Source organism: Chiloscyllium punctatum, chromosome 2, assembly GCF_047496795.1.
Source record: "Chiloscyllium punctatum isolate Juve2018m chromosome 2, sChiPun1.3, whole genome shotgun sequence".
Classification (NCBI taxonomy): domain Eukaryota; kingdom Metazoa; phylum Chordata; class Chondrichthyes; order Orectolobiformes; family Hemiscylliidae; genus Chiloscyllium; species Chiloscyllium punctatum.
In genome coordinates, this window is record NC_092740.1 from 48,044,885 (window position 1) to 48,071,124 (window position 26,240).

A 26,240-nucleotide genomic window follows, 5' to 3' on the forward strand; every position below is an offset into this window, starting at 1 on the left:
AGCACTGGTTCATCATCCACTCGAGTATTGTGTTCTGTTGTTGGGCAGAATGTCAAGGCCTTAGACAACACATTGAAGTGATTAACCAGAATGGTAATGGGTATGTGAAATTTATGTGAAGAGACCAGGAATCTCTGATTATTCTCCTCAGCAGGAAAGGTTAGGAGAATAGCATGAATAAAACTAAACTTTCCAGTGTCTGAAAAGTGTTAATAATCCAATGAGCAGAGATTTAATTGATAACATGAGGTGGTGACATGAGGAAATGTTTTATGCAATGGGTTGTTCTGATCTGCAACGCGCTGCCTGAAAGGGAGGTGGAAGCAGACTCAACTGGTCACATTCAAAAGAAAATTTAATTCCCTTCATTATAGGGCAATAGGAAAAGAACTGGGTAATGGAACTAACTGGTGAAACTTGTATATCATTCTGTGATTTTGGTGTACACACCCAGTATGATTTTATTTAATCACTGATGGGAATCAGCAATTTGCCTCAACACAGCAGTACACAACTTCTGCCTTTACCGGCTATTGTGTGACTATCTGCAGCAGTTGTGCATTTAAAGAAAAATTGGAGTTGTCTTAAATAGCTGTTTTCTGAGCACTAATGCAAACTTGCCAAAATAAATAACTTGTATTACTGATTGATTGATTGAGAGTTCCATGTTTAATGTTGTAACAGTTTTGCAGCCTACTCAATATTTCATTTCAGTGCATGAACAGCAAGTTCCAATATAAAATTGGGCTTCTTCTTTGAAGTCTGTATTCACTGGGCCCTGAGGTGTGTGCATCATAGTTACCAAGTACTGCTTCTAGTATGATGAATGGTATAGAAAGTGATTGTGTGTAATGGCACTATTTTATTCATTCTTTTCAAGGCTAATTCAGAAAAAGATGTCTTTGTGAGTCTAACTTCCTCCACTAGTGACAGAATCAATTGCTTTAGTAATAACCTTGCTTCCGTTTCTTTTCATCTACAGTACAAAGGCCGTCATACGTTTCCATACTCCATTCATCGTGGAGCAGTATAAGCGTCTGTGCCAACTTCGAGAGCAGCTTGCCCTTGACTGCAATGCAGAGTGGCAGAAGTTGTTGGAGTACGTCATGGGTATCAAGTTTGAATTTAAAATGTTTGTTATAGAAGTTAGATAACAGGAACGTAAAACTAAATTAAAACATTTATCAACTGCATTTACAACAGTTTAAAAGAAAAATAGTTTCAAGATTCCAAAGCATAAGCATATTCTGTTGATGCTTTATATTTCTGCTACTTATGCAGTGTTAGAAAGCAAGGAATTCGTAATAACATGAAGAGAAATTAGCATTTAAGGTGTAATAAAATTGAATAGTTGCACCTTCTAAATGTATAGTATTAGCATTACTCATGACTACTTTGATATTATTAAAATAATTTTGGTTGCAAGTTAATCATCCGAAATATCCAATTGGTTGCAGGGATGATCAGATGACCGGTAGCTAGAATGAGCTATTGTTGACCAATATATTTGCAGTGTTTGACAACAGATCTCTGGGGAGGTGATGGCTTGGTCGTAATAGTCACTGATGACTAGTATTCTAGAGCCCCAGAATAATGTTCTAGGGACATGGGTTCAAATCCCTCCATGTCAGATGGTGAAATTTGAGTTCATAAAAATCTAGAAGTTTGAAAAAGGCTAGTCTAATAATGACAGCCAGTTGTTGTAAAAACATCTGTTTGATTAGTATTCTTCAGGGAAACAAATCTGCTTCTCTGGTTAGGTCTTCATGTGACTCCAGACTCTCAGTAATATATTTGACTCTAAACTGCCTTCTAAAGTGGTTGGATCCTGGGCAATTAGCGATGGACAATAAATGCTGGCCCAGACACCAATTTCATTTTAAAGAACAAATCGGTGTTCATTTAAGATGTTGTAAAAAGACCAACGCCTTTAAGAAAACTAATTTTTAAGGACTTCGTGCTGTGTGCATACAGTGCTGGACTTTGCCTGCCTGTTGGCCTGCTTTGTGTTTGCAAGTTGCACATACATAAATCAGTTGGTTGCTGTAATGTCTACTTCATAACTTATTGTGCATTTTACTGCTCGAATTAAGCAAATCCATGGAGTTAATGAGTTCCTGGTAGGTAAATGATTATTCGACCAATATCTTTAACATGACATGGTGACAGCATTGGACAACATCTACTGATGAAGCCTATCATGCTTGAACAGTTAGCAAACAAGTTAATCTACAGTGAGAGCACAGAGTCTTAAATTGTGCTAAAATGTGAGAGACAATCCTCATAAGTCATTATTCGTTATGGCATCAGACAGTATTGTTAATGCAATTTGTTGGCAAGCAGACAAATCCCTATAGAAAGACAATTTTAAATCATTTGAGGAAGACAAGTGATCAGGATGTGTGCCAGATTGGTAGCAAAAAAGGATGATTAAAGACATATTGTCAGAATTCACTAGTTTAAATTGGGACACAGCAGACATTGTAACAGAATTTAAAATACATTCAGAGCTATGATTCCTAAATTCAGGTGCATCTAGTACACAACATATGCTTAGCAATTGGGAACAAAGATCTGTATTGTTGTGACATGTCAGGATTAACATCTGAACAGCAAACAGATTTCCAAAAGATATGCAGTATATCAAAAGCGCAATTAAAAATCAGATTAAAGTTCCATATTCATTTACTAGAGTTAGTGCCAACTGGACAGAAACCTATGGAATCCACTTCATGCAGATACATAGAAAAGGGCTCATTGATTTTTTTTGGCATAGTGAAGGTCGAGTGGGGACTTGATAGAGGTGTGTAAGATTATGATGGGCAAAGATAGGATGGATAGGAAGGCCCTTTTTTTTAATATTAGTAGAAGATTCAATAACCAGGGACATGGACTTAAGGAAGAGAGAGAATTCTAAGAGGGGAGTTGAAGACTTTTTCATCCAGAGGGTGGTCAGGGTCTACTACTTGAAAGAAACATCAGGACTCTTGTAACATTCAAATATTATTTACATATTCATTTGCATTTCCAAAGCTTGAAAATGGCATTGATGGAATCAGGTCTTTGTTGACCAGTGCAGACACAATATAGTGAATGACCTCTAGTTGTGTTGTAAATGTCTGAACCTGTGAATCTATATTATCGGTTCACTGTTCCAGTTGAGTCATGGCAATCATCTTCAAAGATGTCTACGTCTTTGTAATTTCTTGTCGCTGCACATTGTCCGTTTCGCTCAAAACTCTTCAGTACTAAGGGAATTATTGAAAATGGTTGTGCCTTTCCTGTGGGTTGAGGACCACCAGAGCCACTTCCAAGCATTGAAGCAGTCATTGTAGGAAGCATCTAACTTGCGATGTTATGACCATAGGGAGACAACATCTACTGATGAAGCCTATCATGCTTGAACAGTTAGCAAACAAGTTAATCTACAGTGAGAGCACAGAGTCTTAAATTGTGCTAAAATGTGCTTAATGGGGGTAGATGGCTCATGGAGTATATATACTATGTTTGCTTTAAAGCTGTGTCTGTAGTGCAATTGTAACTATTCAGACATTGAGGAAACTTTGTAGAGTCATTGAATCATACATCACAGAAACAAAACCTTCGATCCAACTGGTCTGCGCCGACCAGACATCTGATCTAGTCCTCTTTGCCAACATTTGGCCCATATCCCTCAATATAAATCCAGATGTCTTTTATATATTGTAATTTCGCCTGTCTTCATCACTTCCTTTGGCAGCTTGTTCCATACATACATCACCCTCTGCATGAAAAAGTAACCCATCAAGTTCGTCTTAAGTCTTTCCCCTGTCACCTTAAACCTAAGCCCTCTAGTTTTGATATGCCTGTATAAACACATGAAACAACACTTTTAACCATATCTACACACCTGTGACAATATCAAATCAATAAATAAATCACTTCCCTAGCCTAGAAAAAGTACCTTACTGGATTAGTGGTGCTGGAAGAGCACAGCAGTTCAGGCAGCATCCAACGAGCAGCGAAATCGATGTTTGGGGCAAAAGCCCTTCATCAGGAATAAAGGCAGAGAGCCTGAAGCGTGGAGAGAGAGGCTGGAGGAGGGTGGGGGTGGGGAGAGAGTAGCATAGAGTACAATGGGTGAGTGGGGGAGGAGATGAAGGTGATAGGTCAAGGAGGAGAGGGTGGAGTGGATAGGTGGAAAAGGAGATAGGCAGGTCGGACAAGTCCGGACAAGTCAAGGAGACCGTGCTGAGCTGGAAGTTTGAAACTAGGATGAGGTGGGGGAAGGGGAAATGACGAAGCTGTTGAAGTCCACATTGATGCCCTGGGGTTGAAGTGTTCCGAGGTGGAAGATGAAGCGTTCTTCCTCCAGGCGTCTGGTGGTGAGGGAGCGGCGGTGAAGCAGGCCCAGGACCTCCATGTCCTCGGCAGAGTGGGAGGGGGAGTTGGAATGTTGGGCCACAGGGCGGTTTGGTTGATTGGTGCGGGTGTCTCAGAGATGTTCCCTAAAGCGCTCTGCTAGGAGGCACCCAGTCTCCCCAATGTAGAGGAGATCGCATCGGGAGCAACGGATACAATAAATGATATTAGTGGATGTGCAGGTAAAACTTTGGATGTGAAAGGCTCCTTTAGGGCCTTGGATAGAGGTGAGGGAGGAGGTGTGGGCACAGGTTTTACAGTTCCTGCGGTGGCAGGGGAAAGTGCCAGAATGGGAGGGTGGGTCGTAGGGGGAGTGTGGACCTGACCAGGTAGTCGGGGAGGGAACGGTCTTTGCAGAAGGCGGAAAGGGTGGGGAGGGAAATAGATCCCTGGTGGTGGGGTCTTTTTGGAGGTGGCGGAAATGACGGCAGATGATTTGGTTTATGCGAAGGTTTGTAGGGTGGAAGGTGAGCACCAGGGGCGTTCTGTCCTTGTTACGGTTGGAGGGATGGGGTTTGTGGGCAGAGGTGCGGGATGTGGACGAGATGCGTTGGAGGGCATCTTTAACCACGTGGGAAGGGAAATTGAGGTCTCTAAAGAAGGAGGCCATCTGGTGTGTTCTGTGGTGGAACTGGTCCTCCTGGGAGCAGATACGGCGGAGGCGGAGAAATTGGGAATACGGGATGGCATTTTTGCAAGAGATAGGGTGGGAAGAGGTGGAATGTACACATTCCACCCTGACCTTAAATTTACCTGGACCATCTCTGACACCTCGCTCCCCTTCCTGGACCTCTCCATCTCCATTAGTGATGACCGACTTGACACTGACATTTTTTACAAACCCACCGACTCCCACAGCTACCTGGATTACAGGTATTGATCACATTACTTCTCCAGGTTGTCCCATGACCACTGGACTATCTGAATGCACTATGCACACAATCGAAATCTAATCCTTAAGCATAGACTGACCTACACAGTACCATCTTACATCTGAGAGCAACACCTCTGAGTACAATCATTCTTTCACTGGCAGACTCTAGCAGACAGGTTTGCTCTGATTGTTCAAAGCTCTGTCCAGAGAAATAAAAATGCAAATGCCTGCTTGATACGATCTACTACTCTTTGAATGTATGACCTTCGTAGCCTGGCATTTTTCTGTCACTGAATTTCGTATGCAATGTGTGTGATAGGCAGAATGTATATTTTGGCTTGATTGCAGCATCCTGCTGGCAAACACCACTTATATTGCTATTGCACAGTAGTGTGAAACAGCAAGTTTCACCCATTGCTCAGACCTTTCAGATACCTTCTCCTTCCAGCGTAATCTGAGGTAGACTAGGCACCTTTCAGGACTGCCATTCATGACATTGCACAATATGCAGCAAAAAATCGTCTGCTCCACGTCGCCATCATCGCTCAGGTTAGCTTTGATGTGCCCTATTTCACCATCAGGTTTGCAAGGCTGTTGGTTTATTTTTCAAGCCAATACCCTGACTAATCAGAGTCAATTTACCTGGTTTAAAATTTAAATAAAGCCTGGCTGTTAACTGTCAATCACTGTTAATTGGTGTATTCTCCAAGGCATTGTCTCTGCCAATCGATGTTCACATGCCAATCAATCAGCACACTCTCTCCTCACACAGTATAACTGTTGTGTGGCCCTTGAATTGGTATTCTTGCAAAACTTCCTGAAGAGTGAAAGGAGAAAAGACTCAATAAATGTGCTTTTTTTCCCTACAATAAACTAGAAACTATGTTCAGTTTTTTTACAGATTGGGGTATTTGATATCCCTTATCCTATAATATTAGCAGTGATGCCACTTTTTATTGTTGAGGATCTTGAAAATTTGTGAAGTGTATTTTAGGTTATTTCACATCCCTTCAAGAAAATCCACTGCCAGAGCATTTTACTCCCTGAGGGGAAGAAACAGTCTTTTTTTTAAAAAAAAGGTAATACTTAGAAATGAATTTCTTGGTTGTACTGGAGCTCCATTTCAAAGTATACAAGGCCAGTGCATGTCATTCACTCGATTTACTGATTTTCGTTCTGCGTTGCCTTTTGAATAATTCCAAAGTTTTTGTTTCCGTTACTCTCTAACTGGACAACTATTTCATATACTAATTGTTGTATTTATGAGGAATGCAGTGAAAATCTATCCAGAGCTTGATTTTTGTTAATTTGTGCCTATAACCTTTGTTCAAAGCAGTCAGTAATATGAAAATATCCGTTAGATTAATAATTTCAATTCTGCAGAGCTTGTTTGATACACTGGAAATTCCTCGCCTCATATTTTACCTGTTACAAGGCCAGAAATCCAAAATGTAGAAGTGGGATCTTGTTCTTGTCACACTTATGTAAAATGGTGCTGCGCTGAATTTTTATCGATTCATAACATGGGTGACATTGTTAATAACCACGCAGTTGAAGCTAATAGTTAGTGAAATACTACAAAGGCAGCGTAGTGGCTCAGTGGCTAGCACTGCTGCCTCACAGCACCAGGGTCCCAGGTTCAATTCCAGCCTTGGACAACTATCTTTGTGGAGTTAGCACATTCTCCCCGTGTCTGCGTGGGTTTCCTCTGGGTGCTCCGGTTTCCTCCCACAATCCAAAGATGTGCAGGTCAGGTGAATTGGCCATGCTAAATTGCCCATAGTGTTAGGGAAATGGGTCTGGGTTGGTTACTCTTCAGAGGGTTGATGTGGACAGGGTGGGCTGACTGACCTGTTTCCACACTGTAGGTAATCTAATCTAAATGTTTGAGAATTCATATGTGGAATTGAGGAGGAGCTACTGGGGAAGATGGGGTGACCGGGAAACAACCGTTAGATCTTTCAAACATAGATCTTCAATTTCTTCATTGTAGCAACCAGCAGATTAGCATCCCACTTTGTCTCCACAATGAATAAAGACTAGTGTTGCCACAAGATTCCAGACTCTCCAAAGAAGTCATCTTTGGATGGTGATATGAACTGGTTTCTCTCCATCTAAGGAAGCAAATTTAACATCATTTCAGAAAAAAAATTGCAGCTCTAACATTTGTAACATGCTGAAAATGTTGGAAACTGGAATGAAGTGAACCAGCTTAGATAAGACTGAGCTCAACACAGAAAATGAATATCCAGTTGAAAATTCTTCGTGTCTGTGTGGGTTTCCTCCCACCGTCCAAACATGTGCAGGTTAGGTGAATTGGCCATGTGGAATTGCATGTAGTGTTAGGGGAATGGGTCTGGGTGGGTTGCTCTTTGGAGGGTCAGTGTGGACTTGTTGGACTGAAGGGCCTGTTTCCGCACTGAGAGTAATCTAATCTAATCTAATCTAAAAATGCCCAAGTTTGAGTAAAATGCTATAAACTATGTTATATCCTCTTTTCCAAAACTCAATGTTCTTTTTTATAGGATGGTTTAACTACTATGCTAGGAAACAAGTGAATGGATAATAACTTATTTGAACAACATTAATTACACATTGGTAACTGATTTTCTTTTGCTCTATCTTCATTCTGTTTATATACAGTCAGTTTGGTGAACACTATCATGGAATTAGAAATGCAATCAGTCACCTGGCAACCATTGATTGCGTCTTTTCATTGGCAGCAGTTGCTAAGCAAGGAGGCTATTCAAGGTAATAAAATGGCTTTATAATCTTGTTATCTCTTTCTGCTGTTCCTCTTGAGGTTTTGTTTAATTTTTGACTTCATTCTAGAACTTCCAGCACAGTTCTTTGTGATAATTGTCCAGTTCTATATTTTCTTGCAATTTCTGCTCTAGGAATTAAGAATTACATTCATACAATGCGTTACACAACTTCATGATGCTGAGTACTCTTTATAGCCAATAAAGCATTTCTGAAATGTTGATGCCATTGTAAATGAAGAAATGTGACCACTAATTTTGCACACAGTGAAATCTCATAGACAGCACTAAGATAAATGATTCTGATTGATTGAGAGTCAGACTATCTGTAGAACTGCTTTAATTGGTATACTCGGATCTTTTATGTTCATCCAATAGAGAAGATGGAACCTTTAGTTTAATATGTCATTTGGAAGTCAGCATCCTACCAATGCAAAGTCTGGCTACTGAAATGTTAGCCTGAACAATTTTTGATTCTGTCCTGGAATGGAGTTGGAATTCACAATTTTCTGTAGTCTTCCTGAATCACTCTAGTCTGTTATGAAATGTCTATTTCGACTGAATAGTATATAATTTTCAAAATGATGTCTGAACAGTAAGGATTTGTTATTTAATAAAGGTATATTGAAGCTTCAAATTAAACTTAATCATCTCTAATCCTGATGTTTGTGTGTGTGAGATGCTGTGTATTTAGTTTCATGTGAATATTTTGATATATCATTTGAAGTTTGCTTGATATTAAGAAAGTAAGAAATAGTATTAAATTTACTCCGTTTTCAGTAAGATGATGGTTGATCATTGGCTCCACTTTCCTTATTATCTTGATTCCCTTAGTGCCCAGTCTTAATTATATCTATAGACTGAGTAACCATGGTTCTCTGGGAGAGAGAATTACAAAGGTTCATAATCCTCTGATTGAAAAGATTTGTCATCTTCATAGTCCTAATTGCTAATTCCTTTTCCTGAGGTAAGGATTTCCTACTTGTTTAGATAAAACATTTTCAGAGCAGCAGTTGTCCTTTACATTGGCAAAATATACAAAGGTTCAGATTTGTGCAAACGTGGTGACAGCATCAAGTAAGTGAAGGGCTGTAGTCCTTCTAGCTCATCTTTCTCATTTTTTGACTTAATGCCTGTCCAGGTTCTTCTTGAGATCCATTCAGGTTTCTTGTTCTACCATCATGCTGTTAGTGCTATTGACATATACACCCACTTGAGAGGTATGCCCATCCCCTGCAGTTTCCTTCCCCATCCTATGCTTCCTAAATCTTGTCTAATCGCATCGTAATTGCCTTTCCCCCAGCTGTAACTCTTGCCCAGTGGTATACACCTATCCCTTTCTATCACTATAGTAAACAACAGAATTGCGATCGCTATCACCAAAATGCTCACCTACTTCCAAGTCTAACACCTGGCCGGGCTCATTACCCAGTATCAAATCTAATGTTGCTTCTCCCCTTGTTGGCCTGTCTACATGCTGTGTCAAGAAGCCCTCCTGCACACACTGGACAAAAACTGACCCATCTATAGTACTCGTACTATAGTGTTCCCAGTCAATATTTGGAAAGTTGAAGTCCCCCATGACAACTACCCTGTCTCTCTCACTCCTATCGAGAATCATCTTTGCTATCCTTTCCTCTACATCTCTGGAACTATTCGGAGGCCTATAGAAAATTCCCAACAGGGTGACCTCTCCTCTCCTTTTCTGTTCCTTACTTCAGCCCATACTACCTCAGTTGACAAGTCCCCAAACATCCTTTCTGCAACTGTAATACTGTCCTTGACCAACAATACCACACCTCCCCCTCTTTTATCATCTTCTCTGTTCTTACTGAAACATCTAAATCCTGGAACCTGCAACAACCATTCCTGTCCCTGCTCTATCCATGTCTCCGAAATGGCCACAACATCGAAGTCCCAGGTACCAACCCATGCTGCAAGTTCACCCACCTTATTTCGGATGCTCCTGTGGTTGGAGTAGACACACTTCAAACCAACTTCTTGCTTGCCAGTGCCGTCTTGCGTCCCTGAAACTTTATTTTGGACCTCCCTACTCTCAACATTTTCTTTACTCGAATTACAATTTTGGTTCCCATCCCCCTGCTGGATTAGTTTAAACCCACCCCAACAGCCTTAGCAAATACCCTCCCCAGGATATTGGTACCCCTCTGGTTCAGATGAAGACCATCCTGCTTGTAGAGGTCCCACCTACACCAGAAAGAGCTCCAATTATCCAAGAATCCAAAACCCTTCCTCCTGCACCATCCCTGTAGCCACGTGTTCAACTCCTCTCTCTCCCTATTCCTTGCCTCACTAGCACATGGCACGGGCAACAAACCAGAGACAACAACTCTGTTCGTCCTAGCTCTAAGCTTCCATCCTAGCTCCCTGAATTTCTGCCTTAAATCCCCATCTGTCTTCCTACCTATGTCGTTGGTACCTATGTCGTTGGTGCCTATGTGGACCATGACTTCAGGCTGCTCCCTCTCAAGGATCCCAAAAACATGATCAGAGACATCACGAACCCTGGCACCTGGGAGGCAACATACCAACCATGAGTCTCTCTCGTCCTAACAGAACCTTCTATCTGTCCCCTAACTATGGAGTCCCCAATGACTACTGCTCTGCTCGTCTTCCCCATTCCCTTCTGAGCAGCAGGGACAGACTCTGTGCCAGAGCCCTGTGCCTCACTGCTTTGCCCTGGTAAGTTCCCCCCCCCCCCCCCCAACAGTATCCAAAACTGTATACTTATTGTTGAGGGGAATGGCCACAGGGGATCCCTGCGCTGCTTGTCGGTTCCCTTTCCATCCCCTAACTATAACCCATTTGTCTTTTCCTTGTACCTTAGGAGTGACTACCTCCCTGTAACTCCTGTCAATAGCCCCCTCTGTATACTGCCCTATTAATGACAAGTTAAGCTCAGGTCCTTTCTGACCTCTCGAAATAGATAAGTCCCCTGGGCCAGATGGGATTTATCCTAGGATCCTCTGGGAAGCCAGCGAGGAGATTGCCAAGCCTTTGGCATTGATCTTTAAATCGTCATTGTCTACAGGAATAGTGCCAGAAGACTGGAGGATAGCAAATGTGGTTCCTCTGTTCAAGAAGGGGAGTAGAGACAACCCAGGTAATTATAGACCAGTGAGCCTTACTTCAGTTGTTGTTAAAGTGTTGGAAAAGGTTATAAGAGATAGGATTTATAATCATCTAGAAAAGAATAATTTGATTAGGGATAGTCAGCAAGGTTTTGTGAAGGGTAGGTCGTGCCTCACAAACCTTATTGAGTTCTTTGAGAAGGTGACCAAACAGGTAGATGAGAGTAAACCGGTTGATGTGGTGTACATGGATTTCAGCAAAGCATTTGATAAGGTTCCCCACAGTAGGCTATTGTACAAAATGTGGAGGAATGGGATTGTGGGAGATATAGCAGTTTGGATCAGTAATTGGCTTGCTGAAAGAAAACAGAGGGTGGTGGTTGATGGGAAATGTTCATCCTGGAGTCAAGTTACCAGTGGTGTACCGCAAGGGACGGTGTTGGGTCCACTGCTGTTTGTCATTTTTGTAAACGACCTGGATGAGGGTGTAGAAGGGTGGGTTAATAAATTTGCAGACGACACTAAAGTCAGTGGAGTTGTGGATAGTGACGAAGGATGTTGTAGGTTACAGAGAGACATAGATAAGCTGCAGAGCTGGGCTGAAAGTTGGCAAATGGAGTTTAATGCGGACAAGTGTGAGGTGATTCACTTTGGTTGGAGTAACCAGAATGCAAAGTACTGGGCTAATGGTAAGATTCTTGGTAGCGTAGATGAGCAGAGAGATCTCAGTGTCCAGGTACACAGATCCTTGAAAGCTGCCACCCAGGTTGACAGGGTTGTTAAGAAGGCATACAATGTTTTAGCTTTTATTAATAGAGAGATTGAGTTCCAGAACCATGAGGTTATGCTACAGCTGTACAAAACTCTAGTGTGGCCGCACTTGGAGTATTGTGTACAGTTCTGGTCACCGCATTATAAGAAGGATGTAGAAGCTTTGGAAAGGGTGCAGAGGAGATTTACTAGGATGTTGCCTGGTATGGAAGGAATGTCTTACGAGGAAAGGCTGAGGGACTTGAGGCTGTTTTCATTAGAGAGAAGGGGTTTGAGAGGTGACTTAATAGAGACCTATAAGATAATCAGAGGGTTAGATAGGGTGGACAGGGAAAGCCTTTTTCCAAGAATGGTGACGGCGAACACGAGGGGGCATAGCTTTAAATTGAGGGGTGATAGATATAGGACAGATTTCAGATCTAGTTTCTTTACTCATAGAGTAGAAAGGGTATGGAATGCTTTGCCTGCAATGGTAGTAGATTCCCCAACTTTAAGTGCATGTAAGTCGTCATTGGACAAGCATATGGACGTACGTGGAATAGTGTAGATTAGATGGGCTTCAGATTGGTATGACAGGTTAGCGCAACATCGAGGGCCAAAGGACCTGTACTGCGCTGTTATGTTCTATGTATTCCCTCAAAATTGTATTGAAATATTAAACTGGATTATATGTTCAGATTCAGGCAATGGGAATGAAACAAATGTTGTTCAGACCAGGTAATGATTACAGGTTAACTTCCCTGAAAAACATTGTTGTAAGAGCCCATCTGATTTGCTGATTGATGATGGTTTCATGGTTTAAAGTAGCATTTTCTTAAAATTGATAATGTTCAAAATTAAATTTCAAACAAATGTTTAAAAAAAAAATTATTATATATTTCACTATCATTTAACTTGCCAAATAGAATGTATTTTAAAATGTTATTTAATGGATTTTGTTAAAAACTTGTTTGTAAACCATGGCCACTCCTATGGTCCAATTGGAGTAAACCTGCATGGTTTAAATTTAAATGAAGCTTGGCAGTTAACTGTCTGTTATCATGTAGCGTGTGCATTCTTTGTAGCCAGTACTTCTACCAAGCAGGGTTTGCTTGCTCACCAATTAGCACTCTCTTTTTTTTTCTTACAGCATATTTTCCCTTGACATTGATATTTCTTGTCAGTTGTCTTAATATGTGTAAGATGAAAAGCTTCAACAAAATGGCTTTTATCATCAATTTCCTGAGATGCATCAGTAGGGTGTTTTCTCTAATTTGTTAGCAAAACCTTTTTGGATGATATTCAAAATTATTTGAAAAGCTTGAAAAAAAATGTTTAAAAGCTTTATTCATGTTAAATTTACATCCTTTTATTTGCTAAGGTCTGTGTAGAAAACAGACTGATTTAATTTCCGCACCTGATGCAGCATTTGCCTCATGGTAGCAAACGTCTTGTTTACACCTACTCTTCCTGTTTTTTTTAAATCAACATTTTGCATTGAAACTGCCAAGATGCAAGGAAAGTGAATATTCTGTAGCCAGTCAGTAGTCTGTGATGAGGTAATTGGAAGTTCTAATTGAAGTTCAATGTTTTGACAACATGGAATAAGTTTTTGAAAGCTCTTTCCTATCTCTTTACCAATCTTTATGTTAATCAACTGAGCATGGACAATATTACAGACAGTTTATTGGACATCGTAAGAATTAGGGAAGAAATGAACCTTGCCTGCACCTAACTTGAATAAATTTTGTCATTGAAAAGGACAAATGATTTTTGTTTTCAAGTAGAGATATTTTGATTATTACATGCGTTTATGAATTTAAAATTGTGAATGTTTTATGCTGACACCTATTAGAACAGAGAGCGATAGACACGCACAATGAGAGGTTAACACAAAAGCAAATGAGAAACCAGCCACTAGATTGAATAGAAACTTAGAAGATAGGAACAGGAGGAGGTCATTTTGCCCTTAGAGCCTGCTGCAGTATTCATCACAATCATGACTGATGATCCAACTCAATAGCCTAATCCTGCTTTCTCCCGTTATCTTTGATCCCATTCGTCCCAAGTGCCATATCTAGCTGTTTCATGAACACATTCAAAGTTTTGGCATCAACTGCTTCCAATGGTAATGAATTACACAGGCTCAGCACTTTTTTGTGTGAAAAAATGTCTCCTCATCTCCGTCTTAAATGGTCTACCTCGAATTGTCAGACTGTGATCTCTGGTTCTGGACACACCCACCATTGGGAGCATCCTCCCTGAATCTATCCTGTCTAGTCCTGTTAGAATTTTATAAGTATCTATGAGATCCCTCCTCATTCACCTGAACTCCAGCGAAAACAATCCAAACCCAGTCAACGTCTCCTGATACATCAGTCCTGCCATCCTAGGAATCAGCCTGGTAAATCCTTGCTGCACTCCCTCGAGAGCAAGAGCATCCTTCCTCAGAAAAGGAGACCGAAACTGGACACAATATCCGAGGAGATTTCTCTGAAAGTTGCTCCTTCATGGTTTCAAAAAAAAGTCAGTGAATTTTCTAAAAAAAGGATCTTTTCTTCAAATAGAATGGGAGGATGCTTTTGGCCTACATAATGCTACTCAGTTGAGCATTTTTCCCAAATGATTTATGAAAGGATCTTTGAAATAGTAATAGATTGTGACCACCAGTCAATAATAAAAAGGAACAAATATAAAATTATATTAGAATGGAAAAGCATCATAGAACTTTCTTGCATATTGAAAATGTAATGTTCTGCTGTGCACCACTGTTGAAATCATCCAGAAGTTCTTTTAAGTGGAATAGATGGTTGCTTGAAGTGGCATGAGAACTGAATGGGATGGTGGATTAGAATAGGTTGTTCAACTAGAGATAAATAGATCTTTTTTGTGATGCTGATTTTGCTGTCTCTTCAGTTGGGTTGGTTGTGGAGTCTAAAGCACAGCCTTTAGATTAGTTTGTCCTGCTATATGTAACCTTTCATGGCATGGGTAACACCGACTTCTGTGCAGTTCCTTGCCTGATCAGTAAATTAGTTGAACAAATGCCAGTTTTTGGGATGTTGGCTTTGCTACGAGATATTGTGCATGTCTCACTGCAACAATGTGTTAGTTGTGACAAGATCATTTTCTGCACACCATCAAGCGGATGCCATAGACACTATATTTTCTCTTTACCGTCCTTGCCAATTCTTCCTTCGTCATTGCCTCATATGTAGGAGCCAATGTGGCCATGACACAGTTACGTTGTTTCTTATTGGAATGAGCTGAGTAATCATGAGAAACTTGATTATTCCACTAGAAATGCACTGAGATTTAGACAAATAGTTTTGATGGCCACCGTTTGGAGTTGTCATCTTGTTCCTCCATTTAGCTGCCTTCTGCGTATTGTGCCTCACTTTGGGGAATATCTGTGTTGAAGCACTCTGGTACCTGAGCTGCATAGTTAGTGCAGTGCTCTTGTCTGTCAGTATGGGGTTGTCCACGAGGTGCCTGATGCTCTAGATCTCAGAGTTCACCTTGGCGATTGGAAGTGGCTTATGTGTGATTTTTATTTTGACATTAGATGGTTGTTGCATGACAACTTCATTGAAAACTAAGGACCTTTTCCAACCAGCTCCCACAGCCCAACAGTATCAGTTCACCCAACTGATTAAGGTCAACAGACATATTATGGAATATATTGAACGTTTTCCATGTCTTGGCAACCCCTCTACTTGGAATTCCTCCATCTCCAATATGCCATTTCTGCCTTCACTCGACTGAGAGAAAGTGTATTTGAGGACAGGAATCTCAATCTCAATCCCAAGACCAAGATCTTGGTTTACTGAGTAGCCATGGTTCTGGAACTCCTGTATATTTAGGAGACTTCGAAAACCTACTCCAGGCACCACAGCTCTTTGCAAATTCTTCAGATCTAGTGGTGGCAAAGGCTTTCCAAGTACAGCATCCTTTCCTAAGCCAACATGCCCATTACCAGGATACTTGCCAATCAAATCCTGATCAACTAGTCAGGCAGTCTACTTTCATCCCCTGACATTAGGCTCCTAATGAAATTGACGAGGTAAAAACAACGAGGTACAAACAATGACTGCAGATGCCGAAACCAGATTCTGGATTAGTGGTGCTGGAAGAGCACAGCAGTTCAGGCAGCATCCAAGTAGCTTCGAAAACGACGTTTCGGGCAAAAGCCCTTCATCATTCCTGATGAAGGGCTTTTGCCCGAAACGTCGATTTTGAAGCTACTTGGATCCTGTCTGAACTGCTGTGCTCTTCCAGCACCACTAATCCTAATGAAATTGCTCTAGTCTGAACTCTGTCATGGCAGGAGACTCCTAGAGAGCAGTAAAAATGCTTATGGAATGTCCTCAAAGCAATAAAACATCAAATATCCCACTCACTTTTATGAGTCCTTGGTTTGTGACTGACCAAAATGGAGAAGGTTCATTTTGAAAGTCACCAAACACCTTGAAACAGTTCACAGAGGAATAATGGAAAACATTGGAGAAGATGCACAAACACTTGTGTCCAAATCTTCAAGCACATTTTTTTCCCTGCGCTGACGAAGTTATGTATTGAAACATCCAGCTGTTCCCGGAGTGATCCATACATGTTGACTTCTATTTTGTAATTTTAAAAAAATGAATGTGAGTGCTCTCACTCTGTAGAGAGCACAGATGTATTACATTGTAAAATAATACTTTAAATGTTATGTTATTTATTCAGGCCTACTGTGCTGGAAGAAGAAAGACAAATAGTGATCAAGAATGGCAGGCACCCAGTGATTGACATTCTAATGGGAGAACAGGAGCAATATGTTCCAAATAGTACTGAACTGCATGTGAGTATTCAGTAACATCTTTCAGCGTCATATTTTGTTATTAAATTGATATCTGTTGGGTTGATTGGATATTCTTTGCTCAACATTTAGGTTTTTGTTTGGATCATGTGGCTTAAAGAAATTGCATTAGAATGTTTTTTCCAGATTGTCCATGTGAAGTATAGGGGATGGGGAAAAAGTGCAGTGCAATGAGTTCACTGCTATATACACACATTGACGTTATTGTCAACAATGGATGAAAACCTAATGTTAAATACTTTAAGGTTCCTTCTTAAATTCTCAGATTTGCATTTTCTTGTTATGACCCTTGTCCTGTGATTTTACTTCTTTGCCCCACCTTTTTACTTCTCTCTCTCAATTTTCTTTTCCTTCCTGATCCAGAGATGATGATGGGTGGTCTGGCAGCAACCTTACAGTTCCAGTTTGGTTAGGCTTGCAGGAAAACATGGCCCTTGCCAGCTGCCTTCCCTTCCCCAAATCATTGTGTGCGAGATATGTGGCTGTCCAGCCCCATCTACGGCACTTTTTTATTTCCCTTCCCAGGAACAAAGACACGGAGGAGTCTGTCCAAAACTTTTTCATTCAACTTTGCAAAGTCGGGTGCTGTTCCCAAAGGTACACACACACAAGCATAGTAATCTCCACACATTATATACATGTATATGTGGGCTGGGTTTACTACTGCTGCCTTGACCAACGAGTGCTCGGATTCCCCACTGTTTTCCTTATTTGGGTTCTGGTGCCTGAGATTCTTTTATCATTCACTTGGCCAATCAGTGTTTGAGCTTCCCGTTCTTCCCTTATATGGATGATGTTGTACAACTGTGGTTAAGGGCGGCCTCTCAACTATCGAGGAAAGCTGTTACAACTGTTTCATTCATATAAACGTGGGGGAGGTCCGGCAACAGTTGAGTGTCTGCTTGTGTTTACTATGAGGTAGAAAAGACTAAAAGGCAGCTAACCGTTTAAAAATTACACTACCCCCTACAAATCCCCCGTGTCTTTTCTTACGGCCTGTAATTTTTCAACCGTAAGTTTCTTCTCCAGGGCATTTAATAACTCCCGAGCTTGTTCATCAAACTGCCCTTCTCTAATACTACCCCCGGCCAAGCGGGATTCACGTTGTTCCATCTCGAGATTTATTCGTTCAACCTGCCCATAGGGAACATCCTTCTTAGTAAGGGCGTTTTCGATCAGTCGTTGAGTTAATCCCCGGACACAGGGAATAACGCAACACCCAAGGGCAGTGAGTACCCCTGCCACCACTATACATGAGACAAGAAAGGGAACGACCACCCCCGTCCATTTACCGAACCAAGCTTCCAACCAGTCCGTGAGGCCAGAGTCGATGCCCGAGTTTTCGGCCAGTTCGTCCGCCAATGTGGTGAGTCCATCCAGGGCGCGGGTGATGGACCCATCAGGGGCTGTGTTGTTGGGGATGAAAGTGCAGCACTGAGTGCCTATCATGACACAAACACCCCCCTTCTCTGCCAACATCATGTCTAAGGCCAACCTATTTTCCCACGCCATCCTACTAGTGGCGTCCAGTTGTTCTGCTATTCCTTTCACTGCATCCCGGGTATAATTAATGAACCTCTGCTGATTGTAGTAAATATAATTAATCCAATCCAAAATCTTATTGATAGTCACCCACCAGAACAGTGACGACTCAAAACCCGCCGCTATCTGGTTCCTAGCCTTGTATTCGTCAGGAACACCCCTGGGGACCCCTATGGCATCAAAATATATGTTATCATCGAAAGAGGTCTCCAAAGCTCTCTCAGTTCTTCCACTAGAATGGGGTTGCTCTTGTTTTTCGAATGCCAGGGTGAATGGGATGGCCAATTGAACGATCGCACAAGTGCCCGTCCATTTTTGGGGCAGGGTCGGTCGCAGAACCCTCCCACCACAGTACCACCAGAGGTCTGCCCTAGGTACATGAATGTGGGAGTAATTCCCGCCCCCGGTAGTTTCATTGACCAGCCGGATTGATCCGCTGCACTTGTCAAATGTCCCCACATCGTCGTCCCACTGTAGTCCCGTCCGAGAGACGCAGGCCTGGTGCGTACCCGTTACCCCTGAGAATGATGGCGGGCGGGACGCCCCCTCAGACCTGACGGGGGGAAACTTCAAACTCAAGGGTCGACAAGTGGAGTCGTTCCAGGCCTCTCGGTCCTGGTACAGCCTTATCATGCAGTCCATGGCTCGTGGGTGTTTCTCCCATCCCAGCGGGAATGGGACCACCTGAGGGTTAGGGCGGGCACTCGTGCATGCGTAGCAATCACTCTTTTTCATGCTCCTCACAGTATATTTGACCCATTCCATCCAGGCATTCGCCTCCCCGTATCCCGTTTCTATTTCAAAGGTCTTTTCCAAATCCGTTGTCTCAATTATTCTAATCTTTTCCTGCTTACCAGTGGTGGATGAGCCCCCAGACCCAGCTTCAATGACCGTGATATACGTGCAGCACAGCTGCATTCCCCCCCCATCCTGCCTGGCCCCCAACTCTAATACCCACTATTGTTCTATTAAGTCTCGCCTCGTTCTTTTCCAAGTTCTTTATGGTCAGATAAAGCGGATTGCACCGATTATGCCCACAATCTCGTCCAGGGGTGATGGGATCACGGACAACTGACACCATAGCCTGGACCCCGGGGGCTGGAAGCCTACTTAGGCCTTCCCTACCATACAATTGTAATACTAACGTCTGACCCTGGAATCCCCTTTCTCTCTCTAGATTCTGCTTAGTTTGATTCAGTTGACTTTTAGTCCTACAGGGCACCAACTCACATAGGTCTAAGCTAAGTGTCTGTGTTGATTGGTTGGCAAGCACGGAGATGGTGAACCACTGACGGTCCTCTATTTGTTTCATCCGGAGGCCAAATTGGGTAACACGCACACTATGACCCAGCCCAAGGACAATGGCATAGCAAGTTAACAATACGATTGACCGCATTTTGTCGCGACACCCGTAGCCCGAGGGCACAGTTCCTTTAGACTCGCCAAAGTCCGATTAGTTCGTTCTCAGAGTCTCTGTTCCTTAGATGCCTTTGTCAGAGAGGTTCGTTCGTCCTCCGTCGGTTGTGGCACTGGTCCCTTGACTCGAGTGTAATGTGTCCAGCCCTTTTCGGCCGTACGGACAGCCGTTTCGGTCGTCAAAAGTACCAGGAAGGGACCGTCCCAAGTTGGTTTGAGGGTACGTTGCTTCCAGCTTTTAATCAGGACCCACTGACCCGGCTTGACGGTGTGCACCGCAAACTCGAGGGGCGGCGTCTGTGCCAAAAGTCCCTGTTGGCGTAAACGAGATAGAGCAGACCCCAGAGCCACCACATATTTTTGCACAAACATATCCCGAGACTCAAATACAGGAGGTTCCCCCTTCGGCCCATGGAACGGGAGGCCAAATAACATTTCGAAAGGGGAGACGCCCAAATCCCGCCTTGGCTGGGTGCGAATTTGCAACAGGGCAAGGGGTAGGCATTTGGTCCAAGGCAGGCCGATTTCACTAGTGAGCTTGGTTAGCTGCTTTTTGATGGTCTGGTTCATTCTTTCGACCTTGCCCGAGGAGGAGGGATGCCAGGGGGTGTGCAAATCCCAGTCAATCCCCATTGCTTGCACTACATTCTGGAGGACGGTCGAGGTGAAGTGGCTCCCCTGGTCAGAGTCAATAGCGCGGGGTAGCCCAAATCGTGGGATGATTTGCTCGAGTAGAATCTTGCTAACCTGAGTTGCCGTTGCCGTGGTAGTGGGGAAAGCTTCCACCCATCCTGTCAGGTGATCTACCACTACTAATAGATACTTCAGACGACCTATGGGGGGGAGCTCAGTGTAATCTACCTGGACATACTCAAACGGCCTATAGGCCGGACTCCTACCCCCTTGTCTTGCATGCTGCCGCAGCCCCCTTTTGATAATCTTTCGACATGTTATACAATCTCCTGTGACCTGCTTGGCTACCGTGTACAGACCAGGGTGAGCATATCGGCGCAGGAAGGCATCACATAGTGCCTGGGCGCCCCAGTGACCCCCTTGGTGTAAACGGGCAATAATGTCCCGCGTCAACGGTCGATTTAGTAGCTGGCGGCCATCGGGTAAGGTCCACTTGCCTTCCCTATCCTTTGTACCCCCCAGAGACGCGAGAAGAGTTTCTTCTTTGTCAGTAAACGTGGGCACTTCGGTAATTTCGGATATCTGTGGAATCCTTACCAGGCAGTTTATTACTTCCTTCCCCATCCCAGCCAATTTTGCCTGTTCATCTGCCAATTGATTCCCCAGGGTCTCTATTTTATCGTCTTTCTGGTGTCCTTTCACATGTACTACAGCAATCTCTTGTGGCAGCAACAAATCCTCCAAGATCATGGCTACTAGTTCCTCGTGGACCAACTCCTTTCCTCTACTATTTATCATTCCCCTTTCTTTCCAGATCTTCCCAAAGGTGTGTACTACCCCAAAGGCATACTTAGAGTCAGTGTAGATTGTCCCGGCTATTCCCTTTAAATTCCTCAGAGCCCGGTGCAAGGCGTACAATTCGCACGTTTGTGCGGACCAGGCATTCGGTAGCCGTCCACTTTCCACTAATTCCCAACCAGTCTCACTAATGACTGCATAACCGTTGTGTCTCTTCCCATCTATCACTCGAGAGGACCCATCAATGTACCACCGCCTACCTGCATGTAAGGGGGTATCCCTCAGATCTTCCCTCACTTTACTCTGGTACTCTATTATGTCTGAACAGCAGTGTTCCAGTTCCTCCTCCCCTTCCCCTTTCCAAAGAAAGTCCGCCGGGTTCTGGCAGCCCCCGACTTCTATTCGGAGGTCTTCTCGGTCTAACAATATGGCTTCATATTTCAGAATTCTCGAGTCAGTCAGCCACCTCCCGGCCTTCTGATTCAGAATAGTTCTAACCTGGTGGGGAGTAGTGACTGTCAAGGGGGCCCCAAAAGTCAACTTCCTGCTTTCCTCTACCAGCTTTGCCGTGGCTGCCACCGCTTGGACACACTCCAGCCATCCTCGGGAGACTGGATCCAGAATTTTTGACAGGAAAGCCACGGGCTTCCTTTTACCCCCCCCAGTCCTGGGTCAATACTCCAAGAGCGGTTCCCTTTCTGGAGTTCACAAAGAGGCGAAATGTCTTACTAAAATCCGGCAAGCTTAAAACAGGTGCGGCCATCAATTTTCCTTTTAGGATTTCAATTAACTTTTTCTCCTCCTTCTCCCATTTTATTCTGTTGGGTGCCTCCTCAATGAGTTTTAGGTACAAGTCTTTAGTAAGGGGGGCATAGTCGTCTATCCATAACCGACAATAGCCTAAGAGTCCCAAGAACTTCCGCAACTCCCTCTTGGTCGTTGGGAGGCCTAGTTCGATTATTGCCCGCACTCTTTCCGGACTTATTCGTTTCTGTCCCTGGCTTATCAAGTGTCCTAGGTACTTAACCTCTTTCTCGACATATTGGAGCTTCTTCTGACTCACTCTTAACCCCTTCTCAGCTAGGTAATTTAACAGGGCATTAGTCCCAAGTAGGACGTCCTCCTCCGCCGGTCCGGATAAAAGGAGATCGTCCACGTATTGTATAAGCTTAAGGGCCGGGGACAAGGTTAGTCCCTCCAATAATTGTTCCAGAATCTGCCCAAACAGAGTCGGGGACTCAGTGAATCCTTGGGGGAGTACGGTCCACCTGTACTGTTGTTTTCTGCCAGTATCAGGATCCTCCCATTCAAAAGCAAAAAGATCCCTACTGTCCTTGTCCAGGGGACACGCCCAGAAGGCATCCTTTAAGTCTATAACACTAAACCAGCCGTGGTCCGGGGGGATTCGCCCCAGAATAGTGTATGGGTTCGGTACCACAGGGTGCCGTACTTGGACAATTTTATTTACTTCCCTTAGGTCTTGGACCATTCGGTAGCTCCCATCCGACTTCCGGACCGGCAGGATGGGGGAATTGTATCGTGACATACAGGGCTCTACCAATCCATCTTTTATTAGGTCTTCCATAACTGTCTTCAGGCCCTGCCTCCCTTCCCAAGAGATGGGGTATTGGCGCACTCTGACGTCGGGGCTCTGGGGCTTTAATTTTACCTCCACAGGTCGAATTGCGAGTCCCCCCCGGTTCCCTTTGGCGACCCAAACCCTAGGGTCTATCTCTGTCAATCGGGACTCACTAAGGTATGACATGGTAACGGCTAATTCTTCCTCTCTCACTTCTGCCCCGTCTCGCTTCTCTCCCTCTCCAACTTTTCTTCGACGTTCCTCTTTCCACCCCATAATCTCCCTCCCCCATTCCGGTGGACTTACAAGCTTCCCGTACGGCTGCCACCATCATTTTTGTCTTATGTTTCGCCCTTATTACATCCCTCTGAACGTACACCTTCTGTGCTTCCCGTAATAATTCTGCAACATCCTTTTCAGCCCAATCCTCCACTTTCTGTAATTTCTTCTGAATGTCAGGCCATGACTTAGTCACAAAGTGCACCTTAAGCATGCTCTTGCCTATTTCCCCATCGGGGTCTAAACCTGAATACTTTCGCATGGACTCCCGCAAACGGTCTAAAAACTCACTCGGGGATTCATCCTTTTTCTGTCCAACTTCAAATGCTTTTGCTAAATTCCGCTGTTTGGGCACGCAGGTTTGGATTCCCCTGATTATAAGGCTTCTGAGGTCTGTCATATTGGCCCTTCCCCGCGCGTCGTTATGATCCCACCGGGGGTCCTCTAAGGGGTACTTCTGCTCTCCACGCTGAGGGCCGTCCTGATGCTCCCTATCCCAAATGGCCATTGCACTATTCCGGATCATAACAATTTCATCGTAATTAAATAGTATTCCCATCATGGCCTGCAGTTCAGCCCATGTGTATATACTGGGCCCCAGAAATTGGTCCAGTTGTATTCCCACACTGACGGGGTCGTCCAGTAGACGGGGTAGTTCATTACGGAGTTGCCGGATATCCCCAGAATTTAAAGGTTGTACTACGAACCCGGTCCGTTCGTTCCCAAACGGCACCTCTCGTAAGGGGTTCAGCTGTTCAATATTGTCACTCCTCCCAGCTCTCAATCCCTCTTCTCGACCTCTCCGCATCTCGAGTCGGACTGATTTCCTAGTGCCTGGGGTGAGTTCTGTGCCCCCTCCTGTGCCCCCCCCAGCAGTCCCTTCCTCACTGGTCGTAGCCTGCTGGGACTCGGAATTATCCGTCGCAGGAGGGAGGTCCGCGCTGGACGCCTGGTCGTGCGCGGGTGGTATATACGGGGGCGGGGAAGACGGTGGCAAACCGTCGGTGAGGATGTCCCAAGACTTCTGGGGCTTCCTCGGGTCTGTTTGGGGAATCAGAGGATAGAGACGCGTGGGACTCTCGCCGTCTCCCGCCAACCAGGCGGCGGCATATTTGCTCTCCTCTGGGTCAAACGGTTGTTTTCTGTTAACATATACATTTAGGATTTGACACACCCAGTCTTCATCAGACCCATACTCGGGCCAAACTACCGAGGGGGCGCGGATAGGTTCTTTGGTCCATATAAAACAACAATATTTTATCATGGTCTCTTTCTTTAAGTCCTTCGTTCTACTACTGTCCGTCCATAGACTTAACTTCCGACCTAATGGACTATCGGGGGGTATTTCTTTCCCATTTGCAGTCTTCCCTGACTTTTCCTTAGTAAATCTAGAAGTCTGATTTCCCATGGTTTATCTTCGGTCCTGGTCTTAAACGCCCAAAGCGTTTTCACAGATGACCGTCAAAACCACAATTTCCCGTGGTTTATCTTCAGTCCTGGTCTTAAACGCCCAAAGCGTTTTCACAGATGACCGTCAAAACCACGCGGCCAACAAGGAAGAACAAAAGAATCTCTTACCTTGATCCGTGCACGGAGTTGTCTGGCCTTTTTAAATGTGTGTACCCCCGTGTATAGTCACTAACCGGTCGTCCCAGCACTCGTCCGTGTGTTCCTTTTCCAGGATTCAAAATTATTTTTAAATGAGCCAGGTCACATCGTCTCTTGGCCGACGGCCAACGGACCAAGCCGATCAGTGAGAAGTATAAATATATACTAGACGCGTCTTTGTTGTAATCAGGCTTGATCCGTGAGCCGAAGAGACTGTCCTCCCCGGCAATAATTATTTCATCCCGGAGGAGCCGCCAATTGTGCGAGATATGTGGCTGTCCAGCCCCATCTACGGCACTTTTTTATTTCCCTTCCCAGGAACAAAGACACGGAGGAGTCTGTCCAAAACTTTTTCATTCAACTTTGCAAAGTCGGGTGCTGTTCCCAAAGGTACACACACACAAGCATAGTAATCTCCACACATTATATACATGTATATGTGGGCTGGGTTTACTACTGCTGCCTTGACCAACGAATGCTCGGATTCCCCACTGTTTTCCTTATTTGGGTTCTGGTGCCTGGGATTCTTTTATCATTCACTTGGCCAATCAGTGTTTGAGCTTCCCGTTCTTCCCTTATATGGATGATGTTGTACAACTGTGGTTAAGGGCGGCCTCTCAACTATCGAGGAAAGCTGTTACAACTGTTTCATTCATATAAACGTGGGGGAGGTCCGGCAACAGTTGAGTGTCTGCTTGTGTTTACTATGAGGTAGAAAAGACTAAAAGGCAGCTAACCGTTTAAAAATTACACTACCCCCTACAATTGGGCTTCTCTTCGTCCCATTGCATCCTCCACCATGCCACCTGATCAATACCCTTTTCTCTTCCTGGCATCCATTCACCAATCCTCCTTGTGCTTCTCTCCTTCTTCGCTTTTTATTCTGTTCTCCCTCATCATATCACCACCTTATTGCACTTCCAAAGTTTGCTGACAAAGTGAGCCAGAGGCTCTACACTCTTGACCAGCTTCCCTGATTCCTTCTCATTAATTCCTCAGAGGCTTTGTCTACTGTCCTAAAAAGGAAAAAAGGCAAGTTGGGATGTGGGATGAAACTTGCTATCTTCTGCTCAACGTATCTTTTGGTCTACCTGTGCTACTTCCTTGCACTGATATTAGTAATCATCGCCTCCTTTAAAAAGACCCCTTACTTCCACCGCAAAAATCACCAGTCTTTATTTCTGCCTCACACCGTCTACTGCTGAAACCCTCATCTGTGCTTTTGTTACCTCCACACTGAACTATTCTTATGCTCTCCTGGTGGTCTTTCCATGGGAGGTTGTCATACAGGAGTAATGCATCTCTGTAACCTTCTTCAGTCCCAACCCCATTGAGGATTCCAAGACACCCTGTTGTGCATCCCTTTGCCTGATCTTTGGCAGTGTATTTCATCTGTCACATCCCTATCCTTTCCTCCATAAACCTCTCCAACTCTGTCTGTCTGTAAACTAAATGGGCTCCAATCTAAATGGAGTTGAGGAGCAAAGAAATTTATGCACTCAAATTCGCAAATGTTTTGAAGTGGAGGACAGATTCAAAAAGATACAAAAAGAGACACATGGTATCCTGAGTGTTATTGTTAAGGGCATGGAGTGCGAAAGCAAAGAGGTTAGTGACTTCATGCAAGTCTTTGGCTAGATTATGGTTA

The 26,240-nt window shown here is 43.8% G+C and overlaps 1 protein-coding gene across 1 annotated transcript in view; it reads left to right on the forward strand.

Annotated features, from left to right (window-relative positions):
* Positions 1–26,240, forward strand: part of msh3 (mutS homolog 3 (E. coli)) — a 281,291-nt gene that overhangs the window by 123,019 nt on the left and 132,032 nt on the right. Inside the window, exons 17-19 of the mRNA XM_072582322.1 lie at positions 983–1,099; positions 7,919–8,026; positions 16,605–16,719. Of these exons, the coding sequence (XP_072438423.1) occupies positions 983–1,099; positions 7,919–8,026; positions 16,605–16,719 (340 nt within the window). The remainder of the gene's footprint in view (positions 1–982; positions 1,100–7,918; positions 8,027–16,604; positions 16,720–26,240) is intronic.